The 20,629-nt window shown below is 33.5% G+C and overlaps 1 protein-coding gene across 6 annotated transcripts in view; it reads right to left on the bottom strand.

Moving 5' to 3' along the window:
• CPED1 (cadherin like and PC-esterase domain containing 1) overlaps positions 1-20,629 on the bottom strand; it is a 315,315-nt gene that overhangs the window by 163,996 nt on the left and 130,690 nt on the right. For all 6 annotated transcript variants that reach the window (XR_010158959.1, XM_016945383.4, XM_016945388.3 and 3 more), the window contains 7 exons: positions 14,912-15,054; positions 13,495-13,567; positions 12,131-12,298; positions 10,873-10,977; positions 9,101-9,270; positions 5,510-5,580; positions 3,319-3,369 (listed from right to left, as the gene is read on the bottom strand). Coding sequence is in view for 5 of the 6 variants with exons in the window: in XM_016945383.4 (XP_016800872.2) it covers positions 3,319-3,369; positions 5,510-5,580; positions 9,101-9,270; positions 10,873-10,977; positions 12,131-12,298; positions 13,495-13,567; positions 14,912-15,054 (781 nt within the window). In the remaining variant the exon portion in view is untranslated. The remainder of the gene's footprint in view (positions 1-3,318; positions 3,370-5,509; positions 5,581-9,100; positions 9,271-10,872; positions 10,978-12,130; positions 12,299-13,494; positions 13,568-14,911; positions 15,055-20,629) is intronic.

The raw sequence follows: 20,629 nt of genomic DNA, 5'->3' as shown, positions 1-20,629 counted from the left end.
AAATGAAAAAAAAAAACCCTATATATTTCTGACCTATACTCTATAGTTTTCTCAGGCTATGGAAGAAAAACAAATTCAGGTATAAATTATAAAAAATAATAATACAATAGATATACTGTAATTTTATTTCATAAAAAAATCTTAATAAAAAATAAACCACTAGTAATGTTGGTTGAATAACTCACTGAATTGGGTAAACTCTCTGCTTCATTAATTTTACTTGTAATTTGACCTAATGGTCAATGAAAGATAGTATCTGGCTGACAGATGTAGGTGGACTGCATCTATAATTTCAACGATCCTAACAGCCCCTGAAATTTTCTTATAATAAAAAAGAAAAAAGAATGAAGGCAGAAATTGGTTTTATTAGAAGTCATTCTGTAAAGGACCACAGTTTTTAATTCAAATTCAACCACTTATTAATAATACATTCTTTTTTCATCAAAGTTTTTTCTCCAGAAATTTCTCTGTTAAAGACCCCGAGATAAGCACAATAAAAGCAGGATATTATTAATCATGAGGTTTGATTCAAATGGCTGCAAGCCCAATATAACATTAAAAAAGCTGGAGTTGAGTTATGGGCTGTGCTTTGGAAATGACCATTGCCCAGGCACAAAGGGAATATAAACAGTCGCACTTTTCTGCTCAGAACTAGCAAAGTGAATAACAAAGAGGAAGATCTTTTTTCAAAATAAAACATAGAAGATGTGCTTTAACTTGATAGAATATATTTTTATAAAGATTCTCTGACAGTTAATTTCCCTGCAGTTTATACTTTCACTTAATAGTCACGGTTTTCAATGGGGTCTCCTCCTTAGAAACTGAAACAGCCCTAGATGACAGGAAATAAATGTGCAATCGTTCTCTTCAGCAAGTGCTTACTTTTGGTTTCATCAGAAAGTCTCCATCTCTGGTGTGAGCACTATCTCCTAAACCCCTGTCTGAAAGCTGATTTAGTTCTGACATCATCTTCCACTGAAGTATCAGTGTTGCCGCCTACAAACACCTGGTGTTTACTTGGCATCTTTCCCATCCCAGTCTCAACTTGTCTCAGGCCAGCTTACCTGAGATCTACGGAGAACCCAGCACAAGGTACTGTGGTAGCAGGCTGCTTAACCTATTTGGCAAGTATATATGGGAAAGCTGTTTGAAGTTTTGGTCGCTTTTAATGGATTTCTTTTAACTGCAGAATTTGATTGCTCTCTTGAGGAATAATCATAACTCATATTGAACATGAGAAGAGCCTAGACTCTTAAAGATAATCCCACCTGTTCTGAGGCATCCTCACATTATTTTTAAATCTTATTTTATACCATAAAAGCCAGAAGATTAATTACTAAAGATCCAGGCAGGACTAATTTTTATCAGCATAAAAACATGAATGAAGTTAAAGTGCCTATCTAACATATTCACATCATCTACACCATATTACATGGGAACTGGAAAAAAAAAGTGAGATCATCCAATGCAATCCTTTCATTTTACAAATGAGAAAATAGAAGCCCAAAGAGGCGAAGTTGCTTTCTGGATGTTGCATCTTGCCTTGGGCCTGGCACAGAGTGGACCCTCAACAAGTGTTCACTCTAATTTTGCTCCTAGTTTTCTCACTAGTCCTTTTCCTACCATACTCTAGACAACAGTTTTCCAGGAGAATGGAGTAGCATGTATTTTTCTGGGGGTAGGAGATTGGATGGTGAGTGCAGGGAAGGAATGGCATAAATAGTACTTGCTATCTTTGTTCTCTATTAGCAATACTTTATTTAAAATGCCATTTTCTTTAATTGGCTATATATGTTAATTCTATTAAACTATATTATTATAACCTCTCAGCCTACCATGACCTTAACAATAGTGATAAAACATCATGAATGAATTAAATTGCATTTTAGATGAAAATTAGATTTTATTAAATTCAAAGACGTCTATTAATAATAAATTAGGCCAGCCATGGTGGCTCATTTCTGTAATTCCAGTACTTTGAGAGGCTGAGGCGGGAGGACCACTTGAGATCAGGAACTCAAGGCCAGACTGGGCAATGTAGCAAGACCTCCTTTCTATACAAAATTGCATAAATTGTCCAGATGTAGTAGCTCATGCCTATAGTCCTAGCTACTTGGGAGGATGAGGGAGGAGGATTGCTTGTGCCCAGGAAGTCGAGGTTGCAGTGAGCTATGATGGTGCCACTGCACTCCAGCAAGGACAACAAAGTGAAATCCTATCTATAATAAATAAATAAATAATATAATAAATTGAATCTAAATCTACACTTTTTTTCAGCTTTAATGTTTTACTGAAATTGATTTTTTATTTGTGGAAAACTAAATTTTCTAATTTGATTTTTAGCACCAAATACATACAGCTATACGTATACATATACATATACACACGTATATATATTTTAAGGTATACATTATCAAGAAAAATCTTGCTATATAGAACTCAATTTTTCTACAATATATTATAGAATATTAAGAAAACTCAGGAGTTTTTCTTTTTCTTTTCTTTTAGAGACAGTGTCTTGCTATGTCACTCAGGCTGGAGTACAGAGATGCAACCATAGCACACTGTAACCTCGAACTCCTGGACTCAAGCGATCCCCCTGCCTTGGCCTCCCAAAGCACTGGGCATATAGGTGCATGCCACTGTGCCCGGCCTAAATTCAGGAGCGTTGAACAGAGAATCTGAAGATCTAGCTTTGTGATACAGCTCAGGCATTTAATAACCCTGTGACTTTGGAAAAATCAATTAGACTCTCTAAGATGATATATTTGCGAGACCATCATAATAATAATACTGACCACAATGAAGAAAATCATTTTTAAAGTTAATACAAACTTAAAAGTGCTTACTTTTCTCGTATTGTCTTGGTTAAAAAATGAATTAAAAAAATTGAAAATTGGCTTAAAAACTCTCAACTGTTATAAAGAAAATTCTACTGAAGTACTAACCATTACAGCAACAATCTGGTGAGAAAGAAATCACCACCAGGTAGTGAGACCCCTAAAGATCAGTATATAAAGCTGATAAGCCAAGCTCTTACATCTGAAAGGCTTCCAAGGCAATGCCCTACAACTCCTAAAGCCCTTCAAAGTGGGTTTGGAAGTCATTGTCCTTAAACAAAAAAAAATGTAATATTTTATGTTCTTATGCAAAAGTGATAGATACTGACTCCATCGGAAATCTAATAACTTCTAAAATTTACTTTAACAATTATCAGCATAAGATACCCACATATAATAAAATGATGGATTTTTTTTCAAAGTAAGGCTGTTCCCTAATTGTTTATTATGCTGCTACAACACTTTAATCTCAACTCACCATCACTGCAATGTATTTCTTTATTTTCATTTTTAATTTGTGGAACTGTAGCTAAAAAAAAAAAAAGAAATGTAAATTTAAAATAAAAACCATTAGTCAAAATGTTAAAATATACAATTAGTTATTAGATAACTTAGTAAAACATGTTTTTCATTTAACTTTTATTATACTAGTGAACACTTCTAAGTAAAACTGTAAACTACAATAAAATAAGTTATTTTATTCAAAGCTCCGAAGAATTATTATTTCAAATAGAAAAATATTAAGAGAGAAAATGAATGGTCTAAATGCCATTTATTGCCTGAAGTTGATCAGCCAAGGTTCCTTATAGTTTTTATATCCTATGACTATAATTTCCCAAGTCATTAGAATTATAAGAGTGCCATCCAGTTGGTTCCAGTAATATTTACTCTATATTTTTAATTCAACCAAATGTTTATTTTAAAAACTCCTTAATACATATTTATGAAAGAAATGAATGAATAAAACACTCAGGGTGCTTAAATCATTCATTTATAGAGGAAAAAACTGGTGGGCAAAAGAAAGGCAGTTTCTCTCAGCTCTTCACTGCACCTACTGATTCATTCTATTGAACCAGTGATTCTCAAATTCTGGCCTCAGAATCATCTGAAGGGCTTGTTAAAAGACAAATTGCTGGGTCTCATCACCAGAGATTCTGACTGAGTAGATCTGAATTGCTAGGTTTCCCAGGTGATTCTGGGGAGAGGGGGACACACATTGAAAACCACTGTATTGGGCTAAATCCTGTTTCACAATAGAACAAATTTGAACTAAAAAAAAATATTATAGACATATAGATGGGTACTTCTTTACACTTTTTTTCTTTTTAAAATTAGAAGTATTTTTTTTCTTGTAACAAAAAGCTCAGATGTTCTTTGGAATGAAAAAATGGGAAAACAGAGATAAGCCAAAGAGGAAAAATATAAATCACCATTGATTTTTCCTGAGCTTCACGGTGAGGTAGCCAATTGTTAGGTTTAACAATAGATCATAAAAAATTTTCATGTCATATTCTTTCACAACAGAAGAATGGATTTATAACATTTTATTTGATGACTCTAGCTTAATTTGTGTGTCCAGTCCACTCTTATTGCAATAATAATGAACTCTATTTTTTTAATTTGTTGATAATTTATGTAATTAAATTTTGTATATATTATTTCCTTAAAATGAACATTCAGAAGTAAAATTTCCGATCTATAAAAATAACTTTTAAAGCTTTTCTTAGATTTTAAATGGCCCCTTAATAGAGGTTGTTCTAATTTATACGTCCACCAGCACTATGAGAATACTGATTTCCCTACACTCTCTCCAACTTTACTATCTTTTTTAAAGTTTTATTTTAATTGACACATAATTCTGGGGTATAATGTGAAATATTTTGATACATGTATACATTGTGTAATGAATAAATGTGGCTAATTAGCATACCTATCACTTCAAACATTTAACATTTCTTTGTGATGAGATCATTCAAAATCCTCTCTTCCAGCTATTTAAACATATATATTGGTTAACGATAGTCATCCCACTTTTTAATAGAACAACAGAACTTTTTCTTCTACCTAACTATAACCAATCTCTGGCCACCTCCTTCCCTTCCTACCCTCCCTGGCCTCTAATAACTACTGTTCTGCTCTCTACGAGAGCATAAAACTGGTAACCCCTCTCTACTTCTGTGAGATCAACTTTTTTCAATCCCACATGAGTGAGATTATGGGGTTTTTTATCTTTTTGTGTCTGGCTTATTTCACTTAACATTCTCCAGGACTATCTATGTCACAAATAACAAACAACAGGATTTCTTTCTCTTTTGTGGCTGAATAGTATTCCATTGTGTACATATACCCCCATTTTCTTTATCCATTCACTGATGAACACTTAGTTTGATTCTATATCTTGGCTATTGCGTGTAGTGCTGTAGTTAACATCAGAGTACAAATATCTCTTCAACATATGGAGTTCATTTCCTTTGGATAGATATCCAGTAGTAGGATTGCTGGATTCCCTCTCTATAATTTTAAGAAAATCCTTTCCAAATTTAAGGGAAAATAGCATTTCCTCATTTAATTTTCATTTTTGATTGCTAATGAAGCTAAATAGTTTTGCGTTTTTTGCCAGGAAATACTTATTTTTATGTTGAAATAAGTGGGAATATCTATATTTTTACCTTTTTTATTTTCTATTGCATCAAATGGCACTTGTGGTTTTTCAATGTTCTTATCTTCTGTGAAAGAATTCCTGCAAATGCAATGCCAAACAACCCTGGATTAATGAAATGAACAAAACGCGTGGAAATTACATCTAACACACTATCTTTTCTTCTGTATGGGCACAGTTACTTTGATGAACACAAAAAAAACGCTTTCTGCATTTCAATCCTCAAAACTGGCAATCTACCCTCAAAGGAAGTAGGTGGAAATCTCATCATCCCTAATCAGTAGAAGCATATTTGAAGAAAACCAGGGTAAAAAGTCCCTCTCAGTCCAAATCTGAGGAATCTCAGATAGCTTGGGTCCAATAGAAGTGATTCAAGAATACACATTCTTATTGGAAATCTGTTTGGCTATAGTTATACTGTTTTGGAACAAAAAATCTTGGAATCACCAAGGCATAGCCTGAGAAGAACATACATTTAATTGAAGAAATATAAGTATACCATGCAGAAAATGACCTATGTCTTGCCAAGTCTTCTACCCTTAAACTCTAATTAACAGTAGTGAATAGCAAGGGTTAGTTAAATTCTGGTGTGTTCACCTAATTTTCTCTGTTGTATAACTAACTAAATACTTGGCCAGATTGCCCTTTAAATCCTCAAATTTGGGACCAAAATAATTTAAATTGCAGACAGAAAAATTGCTGGTCCTGATGATAAAGAACAGCAGGCAGGATCGTCTGCAGGCCCCTGACAAGACTTTCCTGTGCTGGTGCAAATCTCCATTTCCGCCCCAGCACAATGAAGATAACAATGTTTACCTTACTTCACAGGGATGCTATGAGAGTTAAATGCAATTTTCTTTGTTAAATAACATTTTAGAAATATGTATTGTCCCAGATATTGTGCTGGGTACTGTAATGGAGAAGAGATGAATTAGACATATTCAGCTCCAAATATAAACATCAGCTAGGAAATTTAAAAGCATCAAGGAATTAAAATTATTGCTAAGGTTGGAAGCCATGATAATTTTTTGCAGTTTTATTTTAAAAACTGTTTATTCCAGGTGACTTTTACAAAAGACACAACCCTGAAATGCACAGAAACTGAAGTTTGGAAAGGTTACTATCTAATGGAATGAGACACTGTATGTAAAGGCATCTTGCAGTGATTTTCTGCATAATTTTCTGAATACATTGTTTCAAATCCATGTGGATTTTCATTGAAAGCATTTCCTTAGAGCAATGTACAATGCAACTGTATTTCTAGGAAGGTAAAATTAGCACATGGTGCACCACATTGATTTTAAGATTTTCGTTCTGTTCAGATTCACACTAATTCTGTTGAGATCTCTGGATTTTGAGCCTCAGGACAAACATATAACTATTACCTGGTATTGTCAAGCTTTCCTGACTTTCTCACCTCGTTGCTACAAGACAATGATCTTTCCTTAAAAGGAAAGATGAAGTCATTGAACACAGGTAATGTACATCCATAAAGTTGACATTTTCTATAGAAAAAACTGTGGTAACCATTGAGAAGATAAGGACAATGATGGCCTCCCTGTCTGCGTGATGTACTGGATCATCAATGAGCCCTGGACCAAAGCACTGGACCATTGGTGAGAAGGCTAGGGTCCTAGTTCCAACTCTATTTCTATTAGCTTTGTAACCTGAACAAACAACCCATCTTATTAGCACTTCATTTTCTCATCTGGAACATGTATATAACATGCATCCTCATTGCAATATGGCATGAATGGTAATTAAATATATACACATTCACTGGTAACCTTGAAGATAATTAGATTTGGGCATTTTTTTCTTGAATGCAAATGAAATTAGCAATATACTAATTGCTTGTTGACAAACATAGTAAGGTTTACTTGTCTCACTATTAACTTAAATATTTCAAACTTGTCGTGCTTTTCCCATTAAAAAAAAAAAAAACATTACCCCCACTATAGAAGCTAAAATGATCATTGAATAGAAACATGGAAAGTATACTGATATTTACTATCTACCTGTGCTACAGCGTATCAGATGCTATGTAGCAAATGAAATTTTATGTAATCATACTGAAATATACATAGTTCATAGTATAATGCATATTTTGCAGATAAGAAAACTGAGTCTCAGAGGGGTTCAAACCTGTCTTCATAAATTCTAAAGTTGGGATTTTTGAATATAGTCTCTATGACTCAAAAAAGTCCTCACCCTTTCCAACTACACTCAACACTGACCATTAGTAAATTTTCTTATTAGAAGAGAATTCAATCTTCTAAATTTAAGATCAGAACACTGCTTAACCTTACAACACACATGGAGCTTAAGAAGAATTTGCTTGGGAACAAACTTTCCAAAGTTTGAGTATCTTCAGGGAACTTCCTCAAAGTTAAAAAAAAAAAAAAAACTTTGAAACAGCTTCCTGTGGAAATCAAGTCTGTTTTTCACCCATCTATAATAAATGAGACAGTCTTAGATTATTTGAGTGAGTGTAAAGTACAAAGTGTCTCTGAAGTATGTTATTTAAAACCTAATTTTCAAACACATAAACAAAACCTTCTGCTGGGCCTACTACTTCCAGGTATTGAGGAAATAAAACCAGCTTCTTAAAGCCATGGCAAGTAAGGTGAATTCTGATCCTGGGAGATGTCCTAAGAATTCTTCAAATATATGATTATTCAAATTTTTGAATTGTAAAAATAAAGTTTTTATAGAACTGTTTTCACTATATCCTGAGCAGAAAGAAGTGAAATGTAAGTCAATAGAACTGAAGCCATGGCCTAGGGTGACTGCAAAAGACTTAAATGATTATGGCAGGGCCATTTAGTCTTTCATCCCCCTAGGAGGTGTAGGTTTACTTCTGTTTTGCTGCCAGTAGAAAAGTCGAATGCTCCTGTAATTCCATCCATATAAAAGAGAAGCAGAAAAAACCTTAGGTGTTGCCCTTTTTCCCTAACTAGTGGAGGTAAAATTTTATCCATCTCAGTTCTCTCTTATTCCCTAATTACTACCTCTCATTAGAATGGAAGTGAAGGTGGGAAATTTTATCTTATCCAAATATTTTCCTCTGAGATTCTACCTTCTAAAAAAAGAAAAACCCCAAAGTTCTACCTTCTGAAACCAAAATAGGAATCAATTGTGACAAAGACAGAACATATGTATATACATTCAATGGGTTTTGCTCAGAAAAAAGTCACACCTCAAAAACTTTCTAAATAAATAATTTTACTGTCTCAAGCTGCCACTCTGACTGATGGTTCATAAAACACATCTCACCTAATTACTTCTGTCTGATACCCTCACAATTCAAGAATATATATCACAGAAGGAAACTAGATTGAAACTTTCAATTCTAAACATTATAGTGGAGTCAAGTCTTGTTGGTTTAAAAAACTGTTGGATACATTTTTATTAAAGTGTTTGAAGACCACTAGAATCATTATGGTTTCAATGTTTAAAGACATTTATTTTCCTGAGCATGGAAATTTGGACACACTTTTTTGTTGTTGCTGCTTGCTTTAACATAGGCAAAGCCTTTTGAAATCAATCTGTAAACTAGAGATTTTTTGGATTGTACAATTCAAATTTGTGGCTATCTTACCATTCCAGTGGATGTGGCTGTGTCTTTTTATTCATGAACTGAAATTGTTCAAATACATTTAAAAGAGACCAGTATTGGGTCAGGACTGAGCCAGGATTCCCCACAGGATTTGCCACATCATAAAATTCATGCATCAGTGACTGAATCCCAGGAGTAGTAGATGGGAAGAGCTGAGAACACAAAATATCAGCATAAGTTATGGAAAACAAATTATAATGTAGTATTACTATGAACAGCCTTATACTTAGTCATTTATTTAAAAAGTCAGATATTTGTTAAAAATCCATTGGTCAGTACCATAAATTAGTTTTCTGTGAAGTTGTTGATGTAAATGCCACTTTTTATAAGAAACTAATTTTGTTGATGATCATATTTCCAAATAGGGTGAGTTTTTTTTTTTTTCTTTTCATTGAATATAAGCGGATTTCTCTTTCCTGTTACAGATACCAGAAGACACCTGAATGACAGAGTTAGGCAGCAGGAAGAATGAGAGAGCCTCTTGGGTTACAAATGAATTATGTCAGAGTGAGAAATATTAATCTTCCCCTCTTTCCCCTGCAAATAAAAATCTGTGGTTATCTCCTTTCTACTGTGAGAACCAGGAAATTGGAATTTTCTTTCTCTTGCAAAATAATTATTTAGTTCTTCCTCAAGTTATGGTGAGAAATGTTCTCCATAGTAACAGTATCTAAAGTTATAAATTCCTGAAGAGCGAGGCCACATCCCTTTTATTATCTTTTTATAGTATTTAGTCAAACTGTTGTGAATGTAATACTTATACATTTAAAATAGTTAAAATGATATTGTGCCAACTCAATTATCTTTGGGGAAATTAGCTTACTGTGAATCCTCCAAAATTTGGGACCAAATTAGAAAAAGGAGTATCAAACATTCATTAATTAACTTAGTAAGTTGATCAAACTCATACAAGTAGTGTATGTATGTATATACATACATACATATATATATATATATACACACACACACATATACTTTTTACAAGTAAGATAAATACTTGAGTGAAACATCAGGGTAATAATAAATGATTAATGATTAAGAATGCTATTTCAAAAAGATATTTCATATGAACAAATCTTAGGTGGAAAAATACAAATTCATTTTAGTCTATATAAGTATCAGAACTGGAAAGAAAACAAGTATTAAACATGCATTTCACATTCAATAAATTATCCTTTGATACTAACCAAGGAATTAACAAAATACATAGAAGATAAAATGAATGCCTTTTTTAAAAGATATAAGCCAGTAAAAGTTATAATTATTTACATTTTCTTTCTTTGAAGTTTGATATAGAGTTATAAGAAATTAAGGTTTAGGCAGTCTTCTAAAATATTATTTTCAACTCTATATGATTTTACAAAAACAAAAAGGGTATAATAAACAGAACTAACAAGGGTATAATAAGCAGAAATAACTTTTGGTTGCATGTAAATGTTCTGAAGCTAAAAGTAAAACTTCTTCAGAAAAATGTTGGCATTTTCCCCTTGAAAACTGTCAAATTCTGGCAGCTATGCTAATCCCATGTTCTTTTACCTTTAATAAGTCATATATTGTTTGCAAACTCTTAAAGTAATGCATATAAATCTTGCTCATTTTGCTACTTAGATCTCTGAAAAGAGCAAAGTAGCTTATAAAGATTTCTATTTCTTAAAGAAATACTTAATCTAGTTTGATGTCAAAATCAGGTAGCTTACAGTGATCTACTGTAATCCCAGTCACCAAGAAAGAATCAAATGTCACTTTTGCTTTACCAGTTGGAATTGTCCCAGACTTCCAAGTTCCTTTATGAAAGTCATAACTGAGTTAATTTCTTCTAAGGATAGACACTGATTTAGTTCCTTTTGATAGTTTTCACCCTGTATTGGTAGGGGGAAAGAACTTAAGCAATGGTTAAAAAGTCAAACCATGTTCAACCCAATTACCTCCCATTTCATCAACCAATCAAATTTTGAGTTCTATAAACAACTGAGCTAATTAATGTTAAATAATACATAGCAACTTCAACTTGTCACAGTGGTGTCTGAATATAAGAAAGCTTCATATCTGACAGGGAGGACCTGGATAAAATAGCTCAATGATGCTTTGGTAGTGAGGTTGGGGAGATGCTAACGTGTTATAAAAATCAATCCATGTTATTTTGAAGCACTCTGCTCTATTCATTGGCATTTGCCCAAACGTGACAATAGATGTGAATGCTTAAAAAAATATAGCATTATAATTCAAGTCCTCCGACGTCAATCTGGAGCACTCACTGCTATTCTAGACTGCCTCCAAAGAGTTCTAACATTTCTTTTAAAGTATACTGTAATACATGTAATGAACCCGCACATGTACCCTCTGAACTTATAAGATGAAAGAAAAAATTAAAAAATAAAAAAGTATTCTGTAGCATACAATACATATTATTCATAATATCCACAAACATTTCATAATCGCAGCACTTTGGGAGGCTGAGGCAGGCGGATCACGAGGTCAGGAGTTCAAGACCAGCCTGGCCAACATGATGAAACCCCATTTCTACTAAAAATACAAAAATTAGCTGGGTTTGGTGGTGCATGCCTGTAGTCCCAGCTACTTGGGAGGCTGAGGCAAGAGAATCTCTTGAACCCAGGAGGCGGAAGTGGCAGTGAGCCAAGGTCATGCCACTGCACTCCCGCCTGGGTGACAGAGCGAGACTCTGTCTCAAAAAAAAAAAAAAAAAAAAAAAAGAAAAGAAAAGAAAAAAAGGAAAGAAAAAGAAAAAAAGAAAAACAAAAAGAAAAAATAAGAAATTATGAACACTATACTTAATTTTCAACCCATAATTTTATCATAATCAGTCACTTACATACTTAGTTGACATAAAAATAATCTTAGCCCAGAGGTCAGAAAAAATTAAGAAGTGTGATATAATAGATGCCAATTAATTTGAAGTGAATTATCAAGTTGCTGAATTGCACAATAAGGAGAATGACACCTTCTAAGGAATGACTTGAAAAAATATTTATCAGTACACAAATATGCACTTACCTTGAAAACATCTGATCTATAAAGTCTCTGAAATATCTCAGAAAATATGGAAAGTGATGATTCATTAGGGAAGAGAAAATTGAAAGTGTCATTTAAAAGGAATTCTTCTGTATTTTGGTCCTCAAAATCCATATTATCATTATCTTGAAAATTTAAATGCTCATGTACCTTTGAAAGAACAAAAGCACAGCAAATATTTTTCATCGATTTACTTTTAAGACAATGGAATTACTTCTAAGACATGAGTTATTTCCTGTTGGATTATAGATCAGAACTGACATCTAGTGGTCTTTTTGGAAGTCAACAGTTTTATAAATGTGAGTAATGTTTTTTTAAAGATACAATTTAAAGACACAATTATTTAATGTACAATAAGAAAATTAACTAATATAAAGTCACATTAGTTTATCTCGATACCCTTTATAGCTGAAGAATATGCTTTCATGGAAGATAATACATAACATTTCTTTCTGAACAACAGATTTTAAAAAGCATAATACAAACTATTAGGTATGCGTGCAAAATAATGAAAAAATGAGTATTTAAAAGTGTCAGTTAATTAAGTTTTAAATTTTTATGGAGAAATCTTGGAATTATTTAACCAAATGTATGAGCCATCTATAATGTAATTGGCTTACTGGAATAATAGTTTGAGGACATAGAAATGTTATACAAAGCTATATTCTAGTTATACATAATTTTATTTTCCCCTTCTTCCTTTTTTCCCACCCTGTATTCCAAGGTAGAACTTTCTATAGACTAATTTAATAAATTATTTTTTACGTTTTTGCCTCTAAGGGCTATGTTAGAGGAAAAAAAATATGTTGGGGGAGATAATATGAATGAGTATATTTAATTTGAGAAGAAGGAAAAGAATCAAAATGGGCAAAAACACTTCACTCTACACATATCTATATCAGAAAAAAAAAATTCAAAAATTCCCATGGTTTTTTAAAACTAAATATAAACCAATTTTAAACTAAATATCTATATGTAAAAAATAAAAATTATCTTTTTATACCCTCATGTGAATACGCCAGATAATCTGTTACTTTCTATTATCTACACATCCTCTTTTTTTCCTTTAACGCATACTTGACTTCATACCACATTTATTTCACAAATAGTACTTGAACCATAGAAAAATTCAGGTTTATTTTACAGAGATGCATAGGCAGGATTGGACTCATAGATTGTCCACATACTAGTTAATTGTCTGAACCACAGTGAATATAAGCCTACAGTACTTTTGCAAATTGCTATTTATTGATTGGTTACTATGAATGAAAACAACAACAACAACACACACACACTGATCTCTCACCACAAGGTAGAAGCTCACATGAGGCCTTTGGCATACTGACCTGGAGCACTACAGGGTACATGAAACTGCCATAACCAATATCAAAAGTTAGAAGTTGAAAGCAGAATCTGCATCTAAAATGAAAACACAAGGTACCATAAAAGTAAAGATACATGCACATGGATGTTTATTAATGCACTATTTATAACAGCAAAACTTGGAACCAACCCAAATGCCCCTCAATGATAGACTGGATAAAGAAAATGTGGCACATACACACCATGGAATACTATGCAGCCATAAAAAAGAATGAGTTCAAGTACTTTGCAGGGACATAGATGAAGCTGGAAACCATCATTCTCAGCAAACTAACCCAGGAACAGAAAACCAAACGTTGCATGTTCTCACTCATAAATGGTAATTGAACAATGAGAACACATGGACACAGGGAGGGGAACATCACACACTGGGGCCTGTTGGGGGTTGGGGGGCAAGGAGAGGGAAAGCATTAGGACAAATACCTAATGCATGCAGGGCTTAAAACCTAGATGATGGATTGATAGGTGCAGCAAACCACCATGGCATATGTATACCTATGTGACAAACCTGTACATTCTGCACATATATCCCAGAACTTAAAGTAAAATAATAATAATAAAAACTATATTCTCTTGCTACATTTACTCTTATTTGGTGTCATATTAATAATCACTATTGTTAATTTTCAATATGTCTACTAATTAAAAAGAGCAGTGGCTTGGATAATGTAAAATTACATGTGATAAATTTTTGGATTTGGATTCTGTTTTATTTCTTATAGAAAATAAAAATATACCTAAATATTCATAACACATTAAACTAAGCAATAAAGTTAATCCATGGAAACCTAAATATGAAGAAGAAAACTCTCCTACTCCTACATGCTAGGTACTTATTCACATATAAATTATGATAAGGTTTAAATTGATGTGCTTCCCCCACTTTTTGACATACTAGATTTAACATTTCCTTAGAACAAAGGCAATAAGTTATAGTCAAGTAAACAGATATGGGAATAGGAGTTATTGAATTTTCTTAATAAAGTTCTTCATTTTCTCCTCTGCATTATGAAATCAGTGGGACATTTGAGAATGAAATTTATTATGTATAAGTAAAATTATACCTAGTCAATGCCAAGTATCTATGATAGAAACAGTTGCACTTGAAAAGGGGGCTGCAATTAAAAGATTAACTTTGAAAATGTGTACTTTACTTCTTGTTACCACTATTTAGATACTACTGAGTCTGTCACATGTTCTAAAGTTTTAGGATCTATAAATATGGCCACATATGTTTAGAAGATCATATTTGCATATTGATATAAAATTTTCCAAGTACCACCTACTTATGATAATTAAGATACATTTCCACCAACAATTTTTAAAAGATAGGTTTCTTTCTTTCTTTTCTTTTTTTTTAAATTAAAATTTGTTTTTTACCTATGGAAGGTCTTTGGTCCCAGAGTAGATGTTTCACTGAATACTTCAGCCGCTAGCAGGAGTTTGCCAATTGCTTCCTTCATAATATCAAAAGCCTGTTGAGGTGAACTGGCTCTCAGGAATGTCTCAAAAAATGTTTGCAGCTGTGAACAAAGTAAAGGATTCATGTGTTAAAACAATAGCCTCAGTTTGCCTATCATTTTCAAGGTGACCAATTTGAAGGATTGTTCTAGGTTATCTCTACTTGTCACACCCAAACCCCACCCTCACCTAATCAGTAAGTTTGGTAATCTAAGATACAGGTATATTGAAAGAGAAAGGTTTAAATGTCTTGTAATTTAAATTTCTTTAGAAATGCCTACTCCATTTTATTTTCCTCATTTCACAGCATCTAATCATGGAAAATGCAAGTCTTGTCATCAGAACTCCAAAGTTTCATTTGTAACTCTACTAACTAGGTGAGCTGGGCTTGCCACCCACTGCTCAGAATCTTTGTGTCCTTCTCTTTAAATTGGGATTAATATCTACCAACAAGAGAGATGTGAAGCCAAATTAGAAGAAAATGTATTTGAAAGTCATGTTAAAGTATGAAATTCAAATGTTAGTTTTTTATTATTATCAAATTTGGGGGCATATTAGAACAAAAATAAATATATCAAAGTTGCTTCTTCCTCATGCCATTATTCTGTGCAAGATCTAACCAACCAGAGAAGACTCTGAGAGAATCCCAGTGTCCTGTTAATGTTTTAATTCTTAATTATTTCATGTGATAGGGCAGTATTACAAAAAAGGGGGAATAAAGCTCAATTGTGTCATCTTAAAAACACAATTGTTATTATCACAAATAGCTGTTTTTATTTGCTTAAATATTAAAATGATAAAAACAAAACTACCTCTTGAGGATGCTTCATATCAAAGTTCAAGTGAATATTTTTTAAAAATATAAAACAAATCTCATATTGATTCATAAACTTTCTCTGGATAAACATACTCTTTTAAAGATGAAGAACAAAAAATATTTTTTGAAAAAACATGCAGCAGGTATTCTATTAATGTTTTTTGGAAAAACAGACTAAATCTATCCAGACTACACAGGATTGCAAAGTGAAAAACTTTTGTTGCTATGATAAAGAAGGACAAATATTGGCCTGGATTGCCTGTGGAAAAACGGTAAATGTGTCTTCTCAATGCATAAGCAAAATTCCCCCAAGATAAACAGATACTGGCTTCATAAACTTTCCAGTTGAAAACAGAAACCTAATAAGATTACACATAGAGACCCTAAGAATGCGTCATTAGTATTTGGCAATTGGGATGTTTTTCCATTTTACTAAGGAAAATAAATGTAATAATTGTATGATTGAAAGAAAACAAATTATTGCTAACACTAAAAATGTTAACAACCTTGATTCAAAGCAGAGTAACATTATGTTTTTCCAAGTAAAAGTAACTCATTATATTTCATTCCTTTCACCATATTATGTAGAAAGGTTTGTGTGTGACATTGTTGCATTTTTCTATTTCAATGTTACCTGAATATCACAGAGGTTAAGGTTAATAATATATGAAAGTTGGAAATGTCTATGTAGCATATGAGATAAGATAAATTATAAGATTTTATCTCCATGAGGAAGAATAATTAGCAAATTAATGTCTTAGGGTTGCACTTACTTCTCTAAAATGAAAATGATTATTTCTTAATTTCTTAATGTAACAGTGAGCATTTAAATATGGGATGCCATTCAATTCAACTTTTAGAGAACTGTAGCCTTTAGAAAGCCCTGTGTTCTGTGCTTTGGGAGACAAGTTGCATAGTACATACGTATTACCTCTACAGACTCTAGAGGTAAAAAGGTCCAGGTTCAACTTTGGTTTTGTGCCAAAGTTCTGAGACTTTGTGGGATTAATAACAGTGCCTACTTTATAGAGGTATCCTTGAGATTAAATGACAGAATGTACATAAGGAATTCCACCACCCAGCACATCTGTATTCAGTACATGTCAGCTCCTTTTATTTTTTATTAATTAAAACAAGACAGCCGGGCATGGTGGCTCACGCCTATAATCCCAGCACTTTGGGAGGCCAAGGCGGGTGGATCACCTGAGATCAGGAGTTCGAGACCAGCCTGGCCAACATGGTGAAACCTCATCTCTACTAAAAATACAAAAATTAGCTGGGAATGGTGGCACACATCTGTAATCCCAGCTACTTGGGAGGCTGAGGCAGGAGAATCACTTGAACCAGGGAGGCAGATGCTGTAGTGATCCGAGATCACACCAATGCACTGCAGCCTGGGTGACAGAGCGAGACTCTGTCTCAAAAAAAAAAAAAAAAAAAAAAAAAAAAATCCAGATGAGTGTGATTTCTTCTTTTTAATTCATTCAGTATAGTGGCAAGCAAACTACATATGCTAGAAATGAAAGTAGAATCATGCGAGTGCTTCATATGAATTTTTAAAAAATCATAAACTTTCAAAGTCTCCAAAAGAAGGCACAACTTTTATCAGTTCTTGTAACTAACTCACTTAGACTAACTAAGTGAACCACTTTTTTGAGTGTCCGGTTACACTGCAATTTGTTACTCTAATTGTATTTCCTTGGTCAAATTACATGAGTTCTGTGAGTCTCAGTGCAGAATGACAGAACTATGCTCAATGATCTCATGAGACAATGACAAATCTGAAATTATTTGATGTTAATTCCATTCAAATGCCACCAGAACCTGAACAATTTCACCCATGCACTTTCTTAACTCACAAATACCTGAAGGAGCACCTTCACCTTTCCTCCTAATTTAAAACAGTCAAGCCATTAACTCAAATATTAAGGAGACTTCTTCCTCTCCTTATCAACACTTCCAATCAATGTTTTTCAATTAAATAAATGTGAGAATATAAGTTCGCAAGGAAATCGGTATATTGGCAATAAAATAAATATGAATAAAAGAACATCTTGTAACTTTTAACATGACATGAAACTATTTTATAAACTATAAATTTTCTTCCTTCAGTGTAAATTTTAGTGCAAAATAAATTATATAGAAAATGACCTCATAAGATCATGGTCGTAAAACCAGTCAGCTAATGCATCATCATTTGTTTGTACCTGTGCAAAATTCAAGCAATAACTAGTAAGGTATTTACATTTTTACAACATTGATCCATTCAAGCAACTTATTCAGATACAAGTGGATGGACTTAAATTTTCAATTAATTAAAAATGGAAGGACAAGAGCAATAGAATGCACTTAAAAGTATATAGAAAAACTTGGATCATGTCTGATATCTTTCCCAAGGTGTCCTTGTTATCTACTTCATTCCACCACATATTTTACAACTCCTCCCATGTTATGTTCTGGGTTCCGCCTCATTATTTCTCTCCATCCTCCCATAAGACCTTGCTTGAGTGAATTGATCTCAATGTCAATACATGTCATTTGTTCTGTGTTAAACTTGCCAACCTTCTTGTCTGCTCTTTCTGCTAGACTGTGAGTTTTTTTGTTTTGTTTTGTTTTGTTTTTTAGGTCAGGAAATGTCCTATTTTATCTTCTGGATTCCAGTGCCTAATGCTAAGTAGGTATTCAGTAAGTACTGTTGAATAAACAAACCTATGACATTACAGAAACCACAGATACCTTGATAAGAGAAACACCTTACTGTAGTTTCTGGGTAACATCACTTTCCTCAGGACGGCATGCTTATCTCTTGCTCCCATCTCATGAGAGAGGGAGAATATAAATTTTTCTGGTGTCTTGTAATAAAACCTTTGAAGAATAGAAGCCTACAGCTGTTTGAGAGAATTTTAGAGATAAGAAAATTTAATCTATGAGTTAGAATGGGGGATGAAAGATTTACCAATATTAAGGTTTTTCAAAGTAATGTTCTTGAATGAGAAACCAGAGCAGAATGTCATGTTTAATAGCATTGTACTGTACTAAAGTATACCAAGGTTTCTCTTGATGTTACTATGTGTCAAAGAACTTTTCATCTTCTCAGATTAAAGAATATTGGTACTTAAGTCAGATGAGGGAACGTTGGTACTTAAGGTCATTTTGCACCAGCATCATATTAAAAAGATGCTCGATATCACTAATCATTAGGGAAAAGCAAATTAGAACCACAGTGAGATATTACTTCACACCCATTAGGATGGTGACTAACAAAAACAAAACAGAAAATAATCATTGGTGAGGATATTAAGAGACTAGAATCCTTGTGCTTTGATGGTGGAAAAGTAACATGGTGCAGCCACTTGAATAGCAATTTGGTGGTTCCTGAAAAAATTACAAATAGAACTACCATACAATCCAGCAATTCCACTTCTGCGTATACAGTCAGCATAATTGAAAGCAGGATCTCAAAGACATATTTACACACCCATGTTCATAATAGCATTATTGACATTTGAAGGCAACCCAAACGTGCATCAGTAGACGAAGGGATAAACAAAATGTAGTATATGCCTACAATAAATATTATTCAGCCTTAAAAAGGAAGGAAATTGTGACACATGCTACAACATGAATGACCCTTGACAATACTCGTTAAGTGAAATAATCCAGTCATGAAGACACTGGATTATTCTACTTATGTGAGGTATCTAGAGTAGTCAAATGCATAAAAACAGAAAGTAGAATGTGGTTGCTGGGGGCTGGGAGGAGGTGGAAATGGGGACATGTTTACTGGGTATATAATTTCAGTTGCGCAAAAAGTTCTAGAGATTGGTTGCACAGTAGTGTAAAAATACTTAATGCTACTAAAGTATACACTTAGAAAGGATTATGATACATTTCACGTTACATGTATATGACTACAATTCAAACTTTTAAAAATAACTTTTTTAATAGAGACTGTGTTAGCCAGGATGGTCTCGATCTCCTGACCTCGTGATCTGCCCGCCTCGGCCTCCCAAAGTGCTGGGATTACAGGCATGAGCCACCGCGCCCGGCCAAAACTCTTAAAATGAATCTGAAGTAACCCAAATACCTCAGAATTTCATCCTAATATTTTTATATATGAAAACCTTTGGGGCCGGGTGCAGTGGCTCACGTCTGTAATCTCAGCACTTTAGGAGGCAGAGGCGGGCGGATCACGAGGTCAGGAGTTGGAGATTAGCCTGACCAACATGGTGAAACCCCGTTTCTACTAAGGCAAGAGAATCACTTGAACCCGGGAGGTGGAGCTTGCAGTGAGTCAAGATTGTGCCACTGCACTCCAGCCTGAGCGACAGCGAGACTCCATCTCAAAAAAAAAAAAAAAAAATCTTTTTTAGATTGTCCTATATTTCTCAATAAAGTTTGTAAATTTAAACTTTAGAATTTCAGTGACCATATGGCTCTAAGTTAAAAAAAAATTTTTTTTTTCTTCCAAATAAAATTATTGGTCATACATAATTAGTCAGAACAAGAGAAATACATTACAAATCACATTAAATAATTTATAGAATAAAAAGTAAAATTGTATTGGAAATACAGCTCTGATTTGTCTGAATATATGTCCCCACCAAATATCATGTTGAATTGTAATCCTCAGTGTTGCAGGTGGGGCGTGTTGAGAAGTGTTTGGGTCATGGGGGCGGATCCCTCATGGCTTGGTGCTGTTCTTGTCATTGTGAATGAGTTCTCAGGAGATCTAGTTTTTAAAGTGCGGTGCCTCCCGGCCAACCCCTCTTGCTACTGTTTTCACCATGTGAGATGCCTGGTCCTCCTTTGCCTTCTCT

Source organism: Pan troglodytes, chromosome 6 (genome assembly GCF_028858775.2).
Source record: "Pan troglodytes isolate AG18354 chromosome 6, NHGRI_mPanTro3-v2.0_pri, whole genome shotgun sequence".
In the NCBI taxonomy this organism is placed as follows: domain Eukaryota; kingdom Metazoa; phylum Chordata; class Mammalia; order Primates; family Hominidae; genus Pan; species Pan troglodytes.
The sequence above is the reverse complement of the archived record's forward strand: the minus strand, read 5'-3'. Positions and strand labels throughout refer to the sequence as shown.